This window comes from Danio rerio, chromosome 4 (genome assembly GCF_049306965.1).
Source record: "Danio rerio strain Tuebingen ecotype United States chromosome 4, GRCz12tu, whole genome shotgun sequence".
In the NCBI taxonomy this organism is placed as follows: Eukaryota; Metazoa; Chordata; class Actinopteri; order Cypriniformes; family Danionidae; genus Danio; species Danio rerio.
The window spans coordinates 70,507,323-70,524,567 of record NC_133179.1 but is presented as its reverse complement, the minus strand read 5'-3'; the positions used below and the strand labels follow the sequence as shown (position 1 = coordinate 70,524,567).

Below are 17,245 nucleotides of genomic sequence, written 5' to 3'. Positions count from 1 at the left end.
ATTTTAGGGGGGCTCAGCTCCTTATCAAGTAAAAAAAGCCTTAAATTACATTTATAAGTAGTAGTTTAATAGTAATACACTTTAAAATGTTTGTTTAATATGAGTTATATACTAGTATTACACTGTATTACATAGACAGGGATAGCCATTTGAGTACTGAGTAGGCCAAATAGGCTCAACTGCCCTGTTTACTGTAGAAAAAAACACTTTCTATATTCAAGTGCATTTTTGTTTCCATATATTAAATAAATAAACGGGCACTTTTCTAATTAAATGATTCGCATATATATATATATATATATATATATATATATATATATATATATATATATATATATATATATATATATATATATTTAAAACTTACAGGCTAATTCACACATTTCACGATATAAATGATACCAATAATAATACTAGACAACACTTGACGTTTCTATCTCCGTCAGTGACAGTTTAAACGAGTACATTGCGCAGTCCATCTGCTCATGCCCAGGCTCCAATATCAGCGGTGTTTTGCGACAGTTTGTGTCCGTCACGAGGCGTTTTGCATTCAAAACGTTCAATGGGAAAAGGTGCTGTCGCGTCGTCCATAGTTTTTAAGTCATTGATTTGACCTCTTCCCAACAGGGAAAACCACCACCAATGCGTGATCATATGGTGTCATGGCTTTGCAATCAAAAAATGTCATTAAAATTGAAGTCAATGAGGCAAAAACAGCCACCATCATAATATGTGTAGTCAATTTTGACAATACGCAAGGGTTTAAAGTGGAGCTTATTGTGCTTTCGTCCTCCTGGCTTGTTGCAAGCACAAGTGACAATTTTTTTGTAATCCAACAGAAGTTAAGTTGAAAATTTTATTAGAAAATATGTAGAAAAATAGGTGGAAAAGGAAAACAAGACACAAAGATACTCCCAAACAACCAACTATTTACACATATTTACAAAAACAAACCCATCCCGCACTACCCATACTATAAAAACAAAACGAACAAAAGAAGCGCAAACCACTAAACTAGTGTTTATAATGCATCAAAAGACTCAAAGTGCAGATATGTGGAGCTTTAGTGACTTACTGACACTGTTCCACTTCTTCCAGCAAATAAAGGCATACCTGTAGTTCACCCTAAATTAAAACTCTGCCATGATTTATTCACCTTTGACGTGTTCAAACCAGTTTGATTTTCCCTATTTTCTTCTTTTGAACACAAAGTGAAGTTTATTTATTAACTAATTTCAAGATTATTGCGCTTATGATTGATCACAGCCGGTCCAGCATTATTCAATTAATGATTCACCAATCTGACGATTCCTAAGCCACTATAAATACCCTCAGTTCCATATCACAACCATCTTCGTTTTGAAGAATCCCCCCTTCCACCCCTACTCCTCCTTCTTTCCTAGATGGGTGGCATGGTGGCCCAGTGGTTAGCACTGTTGCCTAACAGCAAGAACATAACTGGTTCTAGTCCTTACCAAGCCAGCCGATGCATCTGTGCCGAGTTTACACGTTCTCATGTGGGTTTTCCTCGGGTTCCCCGGTTTTCAGAATTTTCATTTTGGGTGTACTATCCCTTTAAGAAGACATGAGGGTTATTTTAGAGCAGGGGTGTCCAACGTCGGTCCTGGAGGGCCGGTTTCCTGCCGACTTTAGCTCCAATTTGCTTCAACACACCTGCCTGGAAGTTTCTAGTATATCTATTAAGGGCTTGATTAGCTGATTCAGGTGTGTTTGATTAGGGTTGGAGCTAAACTCTCCAGGACCGAGTGTGGACACCTCTGTTTTAGGGCAAAGATAAAGTGAGCAGTTTTAATACAGAGTTTAATCAACTAGAGGTAGAAACAACAGACGTGGTCACAAACACGTACATCCATCAGCCCCAGCCCAAAACAATACTGTCTCCTTCCTACAGCATTGCTTTTTAAACCTCAGTCTCCACAGAAGGCGTGATGGACAGGAAAGCTGTGTTGTCATATATCGATGACAGCTAGGTGACCTTCTAGGAAGGAGGCAGTACCTAGAACATTAAAAAAAATGCAGTGGTCACACTGCATGATTTTTATAATCGTCAGAGCGCTGCTGTTATCACATTGCATGACTATCTGAGGTGTAGTGTGCAGTTTCTGCTGTGCTCATACTGCAGGATGGATCCGTATAAATCCTGCAGTGTGAACTTAAGAGCAAATAACATGCAAGACAGTAGTGCTTGGGTCATAACAAGCACTGTGACTATCCTCTGTAAACCAATCAGCATTCAGCAGCAAGTCTAGCTCCACCCTTTGGTACCACACTGTTGTTCTTGGTACTCATCTAAAAGTGCTATGGTTTAATATATATTGGTACTTATGACTATGGTTACATGATTAATTTAAGGCGATCCTCATGCACATTTTGTCAGGAAAGCCAGCTCTGTAATCATTTGTCATCTGTGTGTTTATTAGTCACAATGACTCAATAAAAGCAGTGAAATCCTCTGCTCTGCTCTGATTTCCTGACCGCATTAATATTTTTGCAGTTTCTACATGAGAGCGCCCTCTGGCCTTTGGAGTTTTACTGCTGTTTACAGAGCCGTGTCATATGCATGAGAACTGCAGCTTTTACTGAATTGCGATCTCAATTTAATTTCAGTTAATCATGCAGCTCTACTTCTGACAGTGGAAATGGAGATAACCGCAATAATAATACTGTACTGTATTGAACCATACCACTCAGTGGAAGAGAGAAATTTGTAGATTCATTGAGCATTACATTCAGTAATTTAGTTTTGGTCATGTGCTAAGTGGAATGGGAGCTTCCCTTGATGCTGTGCTCACACCAGACACGGAATGCGCAGATAAGTTGAGATATTCACGTCAAAATCTGCTTCATTCACGCGTCAAAATCTGCTTCATTTGCACATCAAATACGCTTCATTTGCTCATTAAATCCGCTTCATTTGCGCGTCAAAATCTGCTTCATTTGCACATCAAATACGCTTCATTTGCATATCAAATACGATTTATTTGCGCGTCAAAATCTGCTTCATTTGCGCGTCAAATTCGCTTTATTTGAGCATCAAATCCGATTTATTTGCGCGTCAAAATCTGCTTCTTTGCGCATCAAATCCGCTTCATTTGCGCGTCAAATCCGATTTATTTGAGCGTCAAAATCTGCTTCATTTGCACATCAAATATGATTTATTTGCGCGTCAAAATCTGCTTCATTTGCGCATCAAATACGCTTCATTTGCACATCAAATACGATTTATTTGCGCGTCAAAATCTGCTTCATTTGCGCATCAAATACGCTTCATTTGCACATCAAATACGATTTATTTGCGCATCAAAATCTGCTTCATTTGCGCATCAAATCCGCTTTATTTGCGCGTCAAATCCGATTTATTTGAGCGTCAAAATCTGCTTCATTCGTGCATCAAATCCTCTTAATTTGCATACAAATCCGATTCATTTGCCGTGCGTCAAATCCGCTTCATTTGCGCGTCAAAATCTGCTTCATTTGCGCATCAAATCCACTTCATTTGCGAGTCAAATCCAATTTATTTGAGCGTCAAAATCTGCTTCGTGCATCAAATCCTCTTAATTTGCATACAAATCCGATTCATTTGCGCGTGCGTCAAATCTGCTTCATTTGCGCGTCAAAATCTGCTTCATTAGCGCATCAAATACGCTTCATTTGCACATCAAATACGATTTATTTGAGCGTCAAAATCTGCTTCGTGCATCAAATCCTCTTAATTTGCATACAAATCCGATTAATTTGCGCGTGCGTCAAATCTGCTTCATTTGCGCGTCAAAATCTGCTTCATTTGCGCATCAAATCCGCTTCATTTGCGCGTTAAATCCAATTTATTTGCGCATTAAAATCCGCTTTATTTGCGCGTCAAATCCAATTTATTTGCGCATTAAAATCCGCTTCATTTGCACGACAAATCAGCTTTATTTGCGCGTCAAATCCGCTTCATTTGCGCGTCAAAAGCCACCTCATTTATGCATCAAAATCCGCCTCATTTGCGCGTCAAAATCCGCTTAATTTGCGCATCAAAATTTGCTTCATTTGCGCGTCAAATCCGCTTCATTTACAAGTCAAAATCCGCCTCATTTGCGTGTCAAAATCTGCTTCATTTGCGCGTCAAAATCTGCGTCATTCGCGTGTCAAATCCGCTACATTTGCGCATCAAACCCGCTTAATCAATTCTGTCTGCCTAGTGACTGTAGCTTTGTAGCTAAATGGCTAACATGGATTTTATTTCATCAACCCCTCCAGAAACTTAACCCGGTTGATGGAAGCATTCAGCGGTGCTTCTGACTGAGCAGAGCCCAGTTTGATGAACTGTTGTCGGTGTCGGCAGGAGGATTTTCCCTCGGGACACCAACAACAAGAGCTACGTTATAATCACGCCCCCACAAGAGCAAGCTCCTGATTGGTTAATGCGCCGCGAATGTCTGCTGAAGTTCAGATTTTCGAACTTGAGCTAAAATGAGTTTGAGACCCCTGATCTATACAGTAAACACGCAAAACGGTCAATTCGTGCCGCACCATTCGCGCCGCATTCGTGCCTTTGCATTGACTTCCCATATAAATCACTCGCGCTTGACGCTTCTTCCGCGTCTGGTGTGAACGCACCATTATAATAAAGAGTGGCACTGTTCATTTACACATGTACAGTTTAAAATAGTGTTTTCAGCATTTCACAAGAGCTCTGTTCACACTAAATACTACCTGTCCAACTTCTGACTTTGCCGTGGACATGAGAAGTCATCAGATTTTTACCACCTAACCCACCGCGCATGTGTTTCATGTAGCCATGCATTTATACTTCTGCGTTCTGTTTGTGTTCCTCTGACAGTAACACTTCCGAAATGCTAGCTGGCAGAGGTTTCTATGTTCCTTTGTGTTGAGTTTCTTCACAGGCGTTTTAAGTTTACACCAGAAATCCGTGAAATGCTAATTTACTGTAGAAGTAGCCAACATTTAGCTCACTCCGCGGCCATATTTGCAAAGCCCTCGGCCAGTACATCCAAAACCAAACTCCTGTCTAAATGAATGGGCCATTCTAAAATCTCCATATCTGCTTACCTAAAAAAAAAAACAACATAGTTCAAATCAACAACCAAATCTGAGCTGACCTGCCACATTACAGTTGTTCCGTGGTAACAACAGGATGCTGTTTTAAACACTTTAAAGAACGAATTAAATTAAAACTAACCATATGATTTTCTTAGCTCACATTGCTAGTTTTGTGGTGAGCGATTCATCTGTGCATGTCATTAAGAACTAAAGTAGTTTGCCCTTTTTAATCTTGAATCAAAATTTGAAAATGCACTTCCTGTTTGTTTCAGTTAAATTGTCAGATTGCATGATTTTGAGGTAATGGGCGGGGCTAACATACTTAACTACGCCCCTCTTGCTGTAATTTTGACAACAAACAGAAATGAGGAGGAGTCTAACTCTCTCCAAACCCTTTCTGAATGAAACGCCTACTTTACTACGTCCAATCGGCTCGCAGTAGGAAAAACAAGCCACGCCCACTGTCTTCTCATTTAATATTCTGTTTCTCTAGGAACCGCGTATCAATACGAAAAAAACAGTCGCAGCTTCCGGTTCATGTGGACTTTAAGGACAGATAAAACTTGAGCTAAGACTGAAGGACAACACTGGAAGAACACGATATGTGATGTTTTTTCTCTGGTCAAAATTAACGCAGGCTCACAGTAGTCACGAAACGACAGAGTTTGGCGTAACAAACGAATCTCTACAGACCCCTCCCCCACAGAACAGCATAGTTATAAAGACCGACAGTTAGCTATTTCGACCAGAAAAAGGTGGGACTTACATCGCTAGGTGGCCATCCTGAGCGTTCCTTTTTTCCCCATACATAGTAATGTCAGTAAACAGTCTCTGTATTTCTACAATCTTTGACGTGGCGCATAACTCACACGCATTCAAGGAAAAAAGAAGCGGGAACTGGCAACATTCATGTATTCGTTTTCCTTCGGCTTAGTCCTTTTTCCATCAGGGGTAACCACAGTGGACCACTACTCCGGTATATGTTTTACACAGCGGATGCCCTTCCAGCCACAACCCAGTACTGGGAAACACCCATACACACTGATTTGCTACAGCCTATGTAGTTAATCCAATTCCCCTATAGTGCATGTCTTTGGACTTGTGAGGTAAACCGGAGCACCCGGAGGAAACCCACGCCAACACAGGTGGAACATGCAAACTCCACACAGGAACGCCAACTGACCCAGCCAGGACTCGAACCAGTGACCAGTGCTAACCACTGAGCCACCATGCCACACCTGGAGTTGAAACAACTGAATCATTAAGTAAACGCTAACCAAAAGTATCCATCTGGAGCTCGTCACTTGTTCAACACTCGCGCCACCAGGCTTGCTCCTCCCTTACGGCTCTTGGACCCGCCCAGACCCATCATCGATACCATTCTGACCAATCACAGCTCTTGCACTACGCATTGCCATGACGTGTAGTTAAATTGTGTGCGTCCGGCTAGAGCAAAGGGTCTCCAGCTCTGCGAAGGCAGCACCAGATCATCCATGTACGTTTGAAACAGAAGTATATAAATGTCATCAACCTCACTACTTCCTTCAAGAATGAGTCTGCAAGTGACTTTTAAGGTCTCTCTGATAAGTGAAACTCTGCTCGCACTGAACACACGTGAAGGGCTTCTCTCCGGTGTGAAGCCTCATGTGCACCTCCAGGTTTCCTTTGGTGGTGAAGCTCTTCCCACACTGAGAGCAGATGAAGGGCTTCTCCCCGGTGTGCAGTCTCATGTGAGTGTTGAGGCTTCGCTTGTGGTTGAAACTCTTTCCGCAGTGATGGCACACGCTGCACTTCTCTCCGGTGTGGATCCTCATGTGGAACTTAAGAGTTTCTTTACAGCTGAACCTCTTTCCGCATTGAGCACATATGCAAGGCTTCTCTCCGGTGTGGACGTTCATGTGAGTGTTCAGACTCTCCTTCCTGGAGAAGCTCTTCCCACAGAGACTGCAGATGAAGGCGCTCTCGCCGGTGTGAATCCTCATGTGGGCGTTGAGGTTTCCTTTGTGCGTGAAACTCTGTCCGCACTGTTGGCAGCTGAAGGGCTTCTCTCCGGTGTGAACTCTCATGTGCACTTTGAGGTTTTGAGTTTGGTTGAAGCTCTTCCCGCAGTGCTGGCAGCTGAAGGGCTTCTCTCCGGTGTGGATCCTCATGTGGACTTCGAGGTTTTGCTTATTTGTGAAATTCTTCCCACACTGGCGGCAGCTGAACTCACCGTTTGAATCTGTCTTTTCACTTTTGGGTGAGAACGTCTTCTCAGCCATTGTGGATTTTTCCGCAGTCACTGATTCTCGGTTCTCTAACAGACTTTTCTCATCCGTTTCATTGAGATCTTGACTCTCATCTTTCAGCGCCATCAAATCTAATGAAAAAGATGACATCAGATTAATCTCGCAGAGATTCAGACACAAAAACTATGGCTGCATCCGAAATCGCATACTTCCATACTACATCGTATGCTACAAACAGTATGCGAGTCGAGTAGTATGGCCGAACTGATAGTACTCGATGAACAGTATGCGAGAAGTACCCGGATGACAGACTACTTCTGAAGTGCGCATCTACTGGATGCTACGCTATCCTATGATGCACCGTGAGAAAATTCATGAATGGGAGTGAAGCGACGCAGCTGACGCTGGTAGGTCTAGTGGTCATGACAAATTATGGATTCAGTTCCATTCATACTACTCACGTTCATACTGTATTGAACACACTTATCTAACGGTCGATTAGTAAATTCAAGTACGAATGCAGTACCTAATGAGCAGCAGGCGATTTCGGACACAGCCTATCCCTAAATCCAACATATTGCCTCAAAAACAACTGGTGAGCACAGGACTTCGTACAAATCTTAAACTGTTTATACTACGGTTGCTCAACCCTGTTCATGGAGACCTTCCTTCCTGCAGAGTTCAGCTCCAACCCTGATCAAACACAACTAAACCAAATTTGTAGCATCTAAAGGAGCACTTGGTAATTAAAGACAGGTGCGTTTGATCAAGGTTGTAGCAGTGGCCATCGCAGTCACTGACGTGCACCTCTCAAAAAATTTAACTACACGTCGCAACGACGCGTAGCGTAAGCTTTGTGATTGGTCAGCTTGGTAGCGCTGACGAGTTAGGGCGGGACCGAGAGCCGCGCGAATGGCGCGACGCCGCGCGAGCGATTGTTTACAAGTGTGGAGTACCGTGAAGGAGCTCCGGATGGAAAGTTTTGTTTTGTGTTTACCTCATAGTTAAAGTTGTTGCACGTCTGCCGGTTCCTGCCTCAAAATGAGCGAGTTTGAGTCACTTGTACATCCCGGAAGTGTTCAGGAAATGCAAAAAAAGTAGCGAAGAAACTCGACACAGAGGAACATTTACACCTCACTGCCAACTAGCGTTTTGGAAGTGTTAATGCAGGCAGACAGAGACAGCGCGCAGAAGTATAAATGCACAGCCACGCGCGTTGCATGCGCTGTGGGTTACGCCGGTCACTTGACGCAGAAGTATAAACCAGGCTTTAGGCTCCGTTTACACTAATACGTTTTAGTTTTAAAACGCCCATTTTAGAATGAAAACGATCCACATCGGCGTTTCACCAAGCGCTTCTAAAAAGATCTCCGTCCACACTACACTGCTAAAAAAAATGCACATCACGTGACCACACACACACTCTGGCATGCACTGCAGCGTATGCAGAGGTCTGAGCTCCAGGCAGATTTTCCGCGGAATTTTAGCCTATTATAAATTCTGTTTATTTACTTGAGTAAATGTGTAAATCTGAATTTATTAAGTTTTTATGCAGTACTTTATTACTTTTTGTTTAATATATTAAAGTGTAAGTTATGATACTCCGCTGGATACTCCCAAAATAATTCCGCAGAAATCCGCAGATTTTTACCAAAATTCTCCGCAGAAATAGCAAAAAACGTCCGCAGATTCCGTCTGGCCCTAGCAATGAGCAACCTCCCCAAATGAGAGCAGTGCACGTCAGACGTCTCATCAAGAATCTACCGCTGGATCTAATCTCACTATATTTGTTAAACATGATATTTAATTCATCTTGTTGTCTCTATCTAACGGCATATTCCCAGACTTGGGTCTTTTGAATCTGTTGCTTGTTCTCAGGTCTGAGCGCAAAGATAAGTTAATATATGAATTTATGTAAGCACATACACTGATGCTGCATATTGACTGATTGCTTGCCTTTATTTGCTTTATTGTTTAAACTTATTGTACGTTATACTTTTATAATGGCCATTATTGGTTATTAAAACTGATATTTAGCAAAAGAGACAGGGTATGTTTCGTATTTTCAATGAAAATGAAAGGAGGCAGTAATGTTATCCCAGGTGAAAAAAAAAGTGCACTAAAATACACTTTATTTAAGTATACTTAGTACATTTTTCAGTAATGTACTAAAAGTGCTCTATTTTCGCACACTAATTTTGTACTTAATGTACTAAAAGATAGTATTAAGTATATGTTAAGATCAACTTAATACCATCTAAGTGCACTCAACTGTGCTATACCCTGAAATTGAACTAAAATGTGCTTTTAACACTTACACTTACAACTAGAAATACACTTGAACCCTAATTTTAAACATTTAAATATATTTAAGAATAGCTTAAAGCATAATACTAATATATTTAAAGAATATACAAAATGTGAAAGCAGTGTGCTAAAAACACTTTAAGTATACTAAGTACACTTTTCAGTAATGTACTAAAAGTGCTCTATTTTCGCACACTAATTTTGTACTTAATGTACTAAAAGATAGTATTAAGTATATGTTAAGATAATCTTAATACCATCTAAGTGCACTCAACTGTGCTATTTTGAGACACACTGAAATTGAACTAAAATGTGCTTTAAACATACTATATCTGCATTTTAAAAAATATGTTTAGTTACAATTAAAAATACACTTAAACCCTAATTTTAAACATATAAATATATTTATGACTAATTTGAAGTATAATAGTAATATATTAAAAGAATTTACAAATTGTAAAAAAGTGTGCTAAATACTGTATTAAAAGTGCTCGATTTTCCCAAACTAATTTTGTATTTAATGTACTAAAAAATAGTATTAAGTACATTTTAAGATAAACCTAATACATCTAAGTGTACTCAACTGTGCTATTATGAGAGAAAATGAAGCTGATCTAAAATGTGCTTTTAACATAATAAACATTTAAAGAATATATAAAAAAAAAAAATATATATATATATATATATATATATATATATATATATATATATATATATATATATATATATAATTAAATGCAATTAAAATACACTTAAATACCCGCAAATACATTTTTAGTACATTGTTATTTTTTTGTGTTAAATAAAAGTTTGATGGTTTCACACTATAAATATACTAATTAAAAGTATGTTTATACTTCAGTAGGACTTTAGTACACTTGACAAAAGTATACCAAATACCAGAAATACTTAAATCAATTTTTAGTGTACTACAATAAAGTACACTACAGAAAAAACATCCAAAACAGTTGTATTAGTGTAACCGGAGGAGTGACACAAACAACAGAGATAGGATCCACATGCAGGTTTAATCAGTGGTCAGGCAAGCAATGGTCAATACAGGTGCAAACAGACATACAAGGGAAGTCCAGAATCGTAGTTAAAGTATCAGGCGAGTGGTCAGAAGTTGATCTTAACATATACTTAATACTATCTTTAGTACATTAAGTACAAAATTAGTGTGCGAAAATAGAGCACTTTTAGTACAGTACTGAAAAGTGTACTAAGTATACTTAAATAAAGTGCATTTTAGTGCACTTTTTTTTTTTACCTGGGATAATGTGTGTACAAAGAAGACAGCATCTGTGCTTCATCAAAACACTTTAATCTTTTTGTGCAATAAACCACAAGTCCAAAAAATACCTTATGGAAGGGAACAAAAACTTAGTAAAAACTGAGAACACAAAAATATAAATAAGATGCAACATTACAGCACATATATGAAATGTAAAGACATTTTGGGAAAATGTACTTCTACTTAAAATTACTTAAAAACTTAAAATTACCGCACTCAAAATCGATTTATGTGTTAGTGATAATATTGCATTCATATTAAGTGTACTTAAGTACAACGTTTGGGAAAATGTACTTCTACTACAATACATTACTAATAGATTTTTTATATATTAACTTATTTTAAACTTAGGATTAGTATGTAAACAGTGTACTAAATACCAACTAATGTGCAAAGCATTTAAAGCACACTTTTGAAAAACACACTAATAAAACTCTTTTGGATGTTTTTTCTGTAGTGTACTTTATTGTAGTACACTAAAAATGTATTTAAGTATTACTGGTATTTGGTATACTTTTGTCAAGTGTACTAAAGTCCTACTGAAGTATAAACATACTTATAATTAGTATATTTATAGTGTAAAACCCTCGAACTTTTATTTAACACAAAAAAATAACAATGTACTAAAAATGTATTTGCGGGTATTTTGGTTGCATTTAATTATATATTTTTTTCACCTGGGATAGGCTCCGTTTAGTTATAAATATGCATTAGGCTTGGGCGCTATCCAAATTTTGATACCGTCAAACCTCCTTCCTATTTTACCTCGGTATCTGGTATTACCGTGCATAATAAAAGATTATGACGTAAGGCTCAGACAGCATCATCAAACTGTTAGCTTGTGTCTAAACCATTTATAAACTGAATACCGTATATGCGACCTTAGGTTTGCGGTCAGCTGTCTGTCTTGTTCGTATTCTTCTGCATGGGACGCGCTCTCTTCTTCACACACACACACACATAAACAGCATCCACGCGGATGCGCGTGTGCTCGCTCGATCGGCAGCGATATGATTAGATCGTGCGCCTACTTCCTATCAAATCACACCAGAGTTACCGACCGTTCCCACGCTTTATTCTGAAACTTATTCCCAAACTGCAAGAAATCTGGTCGGGTCCCACAACTCCTGCAGTGGAAATGCAGACCTCTAGTTCGTATTTTATTCGTCTTTCTTCTCATTCTGTTGAAATCGGAAATACTGCCAAACTGCAGGTCACTTGGTGCGCGACTCGTCACCTCACCTCTCTCTCCTCCACACTGTCCCGTGATGACAATTTACGCATATGGATTTGTAGGCAATGAATAGATAATATTTATTATTTAATACTTGTCTCCTATTCAAGTGCATTGTTTTTATGACGGTATAACGGTATTGAAACGGACACCGTTGCTATTTTTAGACCACGCTGTATACCATATTACCGCATTACCGCCCAAGCCTAATATGCATACAGTGAAGATGGCGCTCATGTAAATATATAGCTACACAACACCTCAACATTTTTAGTGTCTGTAAAGCTGCTAATATCAATGTGTAAATAGGCAATTCCTTATATCATGTTTTCATTTTATTGTTAAGTAAGTGAAACAACATAGCCATATCAAACTTGCGAAGTCTGAACTTACAAGGAAAGGATGCAAGACTGAACTGTGAGTAGGCTACATAATATTGAGAAAAAGCCCCATTCAGAGGAATGTCTGCAGCCACTCTTCCGTTTTTAGATGTCTACGTTTTCCTCCATCCACACTGGCACGGAGCAACAGCTCCGTTTTTCAGGTCTCGAAAACTCTAGGGTAGTGTGGACGAAAGGCGTAACCGTAGCAAAACTTATGCGTTTTAAAACTAAAACGTATTCGTGTAAACGGGGCCTTAGATATATTTATATTTTGAACACTCATATGACATTCATGTATTTTATCGTACATTTCTATTGACCTTATTGTAAAATGCGGAAGTGCGCCTGTTTTCGGGATTGTTTAAGAACTTCCGATTCAGTCGCCTATGGGAGAAATGACTAGGAATAAAAAACGGCAGAGAACGGTCAAACTACTTGCTCTACAAACAAATGTTTGCGTGACTATATCCGCTTGTTAAGTGTGACGTCACGCAAAACGGCTTCCGGGTCCAAGCGCTCTATTCAACTGAATGGGGAGACTCATGAAATGGTAACAATAAACGTTTACAAAGCGATTTAATGCTTTCGAAAATCACGATCGCAGTATATATGTCCATGCCTAATATCCGATGGCCAGAAAGTGATTCATTTTTTATAAATTGTTAAATTTTTGGTATTTGTTATGCAGCAAGCCCAGAGATTGTTGTGTACACTATGACTTTATATAAAATTAACTTTAATGTGTGATAGGAATAAAACGCGATCATAAACGAATGATTTCTCCACTCGTATGAACGGCGGCTTGGACCCAGAAACAGTATTACATACGTCACAAACACGTCACCGCTTAACAAGCGGATAGAGCAAGTAGAGTAATATAATAAGAAAATATCAGTTTGCAACATCAAGCAGCGTCTAAAAACGTCTAAAACTGAATGAAAGTGAATGAGACCGGAAGTCTCGAGCCAAAAATATTCAAATGGCTGCGCCCACTCGTCGGCAAAGAATAAGGTGATTAGTGGAGGGATTTTTAATAATGGACTTCCATCTCTCAGAATGAAAACCGACCTGCTTGTTCCTCGGGATCTTCATATTTGATTATTATTTCCTCAATCTTCACGTCTTCACTCTCCTCTTTAATGAACTCCATCTCTATAATAGCGTGTGACGTGGAGATCAGTCGATTCAGCAGCAGCTCTTCTGCAACAGAAAGAAAACTAAACCTAGACTCATTGTCTAAATCATCTCAGTCAGTTCCTTAGGTCAGTGGTTCCCTATTCTGCTCCTCAGGTCCCCTGCCCTGCACATTTCGTATGTCTTCCTTAGGTAACACACCTGATTCAGATCATCAGTTCGTTTGCAGGGGGGCAATGAATGGCTGCGTCCGAAACCACCTACTACTCAGTAGGTACTGCATTTGAATTTAAACGTACTACTCGGCCGTTAGAAAAGTACGTTGTATACAGTATGAATGTGAAAAGTATGAATGGAATTCGGACGTACTACATCCGCCATTTTGTCATGGTCACGTGACCTACCTGCGTCAGTTGCGTCGCTTTACTTCCATTCATGAATTCGCTCGCGGGGCATCATGGGATAGCGCATCATGCATGGGATGCGCACTCCTGAATCTCGCCGAAAGTAGTAAGTCATCCGGGTACTTCTCGCATACTGATTTTCGATTTCTATGAATTCGGACATACTACTCGGCTCGCATACTGATTTTGGCGTACTATATAGTATGGAAGTATGCGGTTTCGGACGCAGCCAATGTCTTTAAAGGTCTGTTGTATGAACACTGTCAATTCTGAATGTCTTAAAAACAAAATCTAAACATCTACCTAACGTCCTAATATCGCTTTAATAAATACATCTGTTGAACACAAAAGAAGATATTTTGATGTTTGCTGGTCGTCGGCAACCTCTGGCTTCCATATTAGAAAATTAAATGAAGCCAATCAACATGGTACCAGTGCATACATTTTCTAGTTCAGAGTAGCGACGGCTGCTAGCGAAACACGAAGTTTCGAAACCTTTACAAAACGTTTGTTTTAAAGCGTGTATTAAACTGACGAGGTCACGTGATTTTAGTGGAGAAAGTTCCTTTAGAAAATAGTGCATTACAATATTGAGTTACTCCCCAGAAAATAACTAGTTGCGTTAATTAGTTACTTTTTATGGTAATGCGTTACGTTACTTTTGAGTTACTTTCTCTGATCCGTCTGGGGCTCGATCTCTTGCAGAACTAGCTGGAGTTTGTCTTTTGTTTTAAATAGAGGAGCTCTGCAATTGCCAGCACACTGTAAAACCTACGTTTACCTTAGAGAAAAACACACATGAAAATATTTGTAGGATTTTTTCTAGGTTGCTAAGGGACAACAGCAGGGCCGGAGTGGGACTCCTTTTCAGCCCTGGAGTTTCAAGCCTCAGACCGGCCCACCTCAGTTCACGACTGACTATATTAAAATAAGGTCATTTCCAAATCAGTTTCTAATGACACTATCACGTCTTTTTTTGAGAAAACAGCTGCTTTAGAACTTCAAATGTTCAACAACCCTAACAGTATTATATGTCTTAACAATAAAAATGAAAAAAATGAAAAAAATTAATTACTCAAACGAGGACCGAACCCGGGTCTGCGGGGTCGAAAACTAACATGCTAACCACTAAACCACAACAGCTGGTTAGTGAAAGTTGATCAAGTTATATCGTCATTAACCTGCAGGCTGCAACTTGCTCACTGAGCTGCGAGAAAATAGATAAAAAGAGTAGAGCTGCGGTAAAATAATGAATAAAACGGCTGTGGTCAAGTAAATAACTTAGATAAATAAATTTAAGAAGTGTGACTGCTAAGAGCAACCGATTCTGGAGCTAGAGACACCGACCCTCGCGGCAAAAAAACGGACCGGCCACCGGGAATTCTCCCGGTCCTCTCGATTAGCCAATCCGGGCCTGGACAACAGATGAAAAATAGCCTTCGGGCTAATTCTGGTGCATTGGCAGAAATGCTAATTAATGTAAACTGTCCCTGCCAAATAAATAAATAAATAAATGTTATCTTCGGAGAACTTCCTGACCACAGAGTGAAGGTTTAAAGCAAGGCGTTTGTGCCTTTTGTACTTTTTATATTATTAAATAGTTAAAATCACTGTCTGGGTGCTCCGGTTTCCCCCACAGTCCACACACATGCCCTATGGGTGAATTGAAAAAGCTAAATTGGCCGTAGTGCATGTGTGTGAATGAGTGTGTATGGATGTTTCCCAGTGCTGGGTTGCAGCTGGAAGGGCATCTGCTGTGCAAACATATGCTGGATAAGTCGGCGGTTCATTCCGCTGTGGCGACCCCAGATTAATAAAGGGACTAATCCGAAAAGAAAATGAATGAATGAAAATTACTGTCTAATCATATGATGCTCTTTCCCTTTTCTTCCATGTGTTCAAAATACAGAGAATTCTATCGCAGAAATGTAAGGCTCTGCCGTCGTTGCTTTCTGCATTCTCTCATTGAGTGCAATATTCAATGTGACTACGATCATTTAAATTTTTTTTTTTTTTAATGTAGAAGTACATTAACTAAACTAAAAAGTAACTCAAATATTAATACTTCTTTTAACGAAATGCATTGCTTTACTGGTTACTTAGAAAGTATTACTATTACATAGCTTGTGTTACCAAAAATGCGTTACACCCACCCAACACTGAAGCTCAATGGTTCTCTACTGGGGGGGCGAACAAAATTATGAACCTGCAAAGGGGACCCCAGAAACCACTGTAGTGCCTATAGTTTTTACCTGATATCAGATCAGTTTCATACGACATTTATATAATTCAAAGCAATATTACTCAACACTTCAGTACTTCATACTTAAGTGTCTTATTAGCTGACTTATCTGTATGTAAATCATCTAAAAACAGATAAAAGGACTAGTCGTTATCTTAGATTTATCAGGTTACAACTTATTTACATTATGGGATGTTTTTTTGTTATAAAGCGTTTACATTTTAAGACTTTTCATTTAAGAAACAAATGCCACACACATTGTTATTGTTTTTAATAGATATTGAACACTCTTTTGACAAGCAGGTGTTGCCATCGTGTGGTAAATTCAGAGCTGTGAAATGTTGGAAGTATTGTATTGCAAAATAAATAATAATAATGAATATTATTAAGTATTTAACGAATTGTGATTTGAATGATGTTTCTCTTTGTTTCGTTTTCATATTTTGATCAGCAAGTGATGTCAGCGCCTGAAGAATAATACTGTGAATCAGATTTGATTACCTCAGAGTTTCAGAAAGCTCTGTTGTCTGTTCACCACTTTTATAAAACGATTCATGAGTATAGGAAGTGAAATGAGACGCGCCTTCTCTGTTGCTCATGCGATTTAATGACAAAAATATAGTTTATTCATGGTTGACAGTATTTTATTGTGGCATTACGTTGATAATTGGCAGCTTATATATCGTTTGTATAAACAATAACGTTTATTAAACGGTGAATTTCTATATGAAATGCTTAAAAACACAAACCTTTCTTCTGCCGATTTATAACAAAAGCAGGACCGTCGCGCAGAGGTGTAACGTCACAGCCCATAGCAGCGTTACAAAATAAAAGTCCAGTTCACACGCTTACGAGAAGCCAAGCTGTTGTGAGTTTTTACTGCGGTCATGCCATCTGCAGTTACCCATACTAAGTTCCAAGACACGCTGTATTTGATTCAAATTGTAGTGCG

General features: G+C 39.2%; 1 protein-coding gene across 1 annotated transcript; it reads right to left on the bottom strand.

The window, feature by feature from the left end:
- Positions 1–682: 682 nt before the first annotated feature.
- Positions 683–17,145, bottom strand: LOC110437784 (uncharacterized). Its single transcript, XM_003198535.7, has 3 exons — positions 17,043–17,145; positions 13,582–13,713; positions 683–7,426 (listed from the first exon to the last, which is right to left on the bottom strand). The coding sequence occupies exons 1-3, from the start codon at positions 17,104–17,106 to the stop codon at positions 6,612–6,614; spliced, it is 1,011 nt and encodes a 336-aa protein (XP_003198583.2). The 5' UTR covers positions 17,107–17,145; the 3' UTR covers positions 683–6,611.
- Between the last annotated feature and the right edge of the window lie 100 nt (positions 17,146–17,245).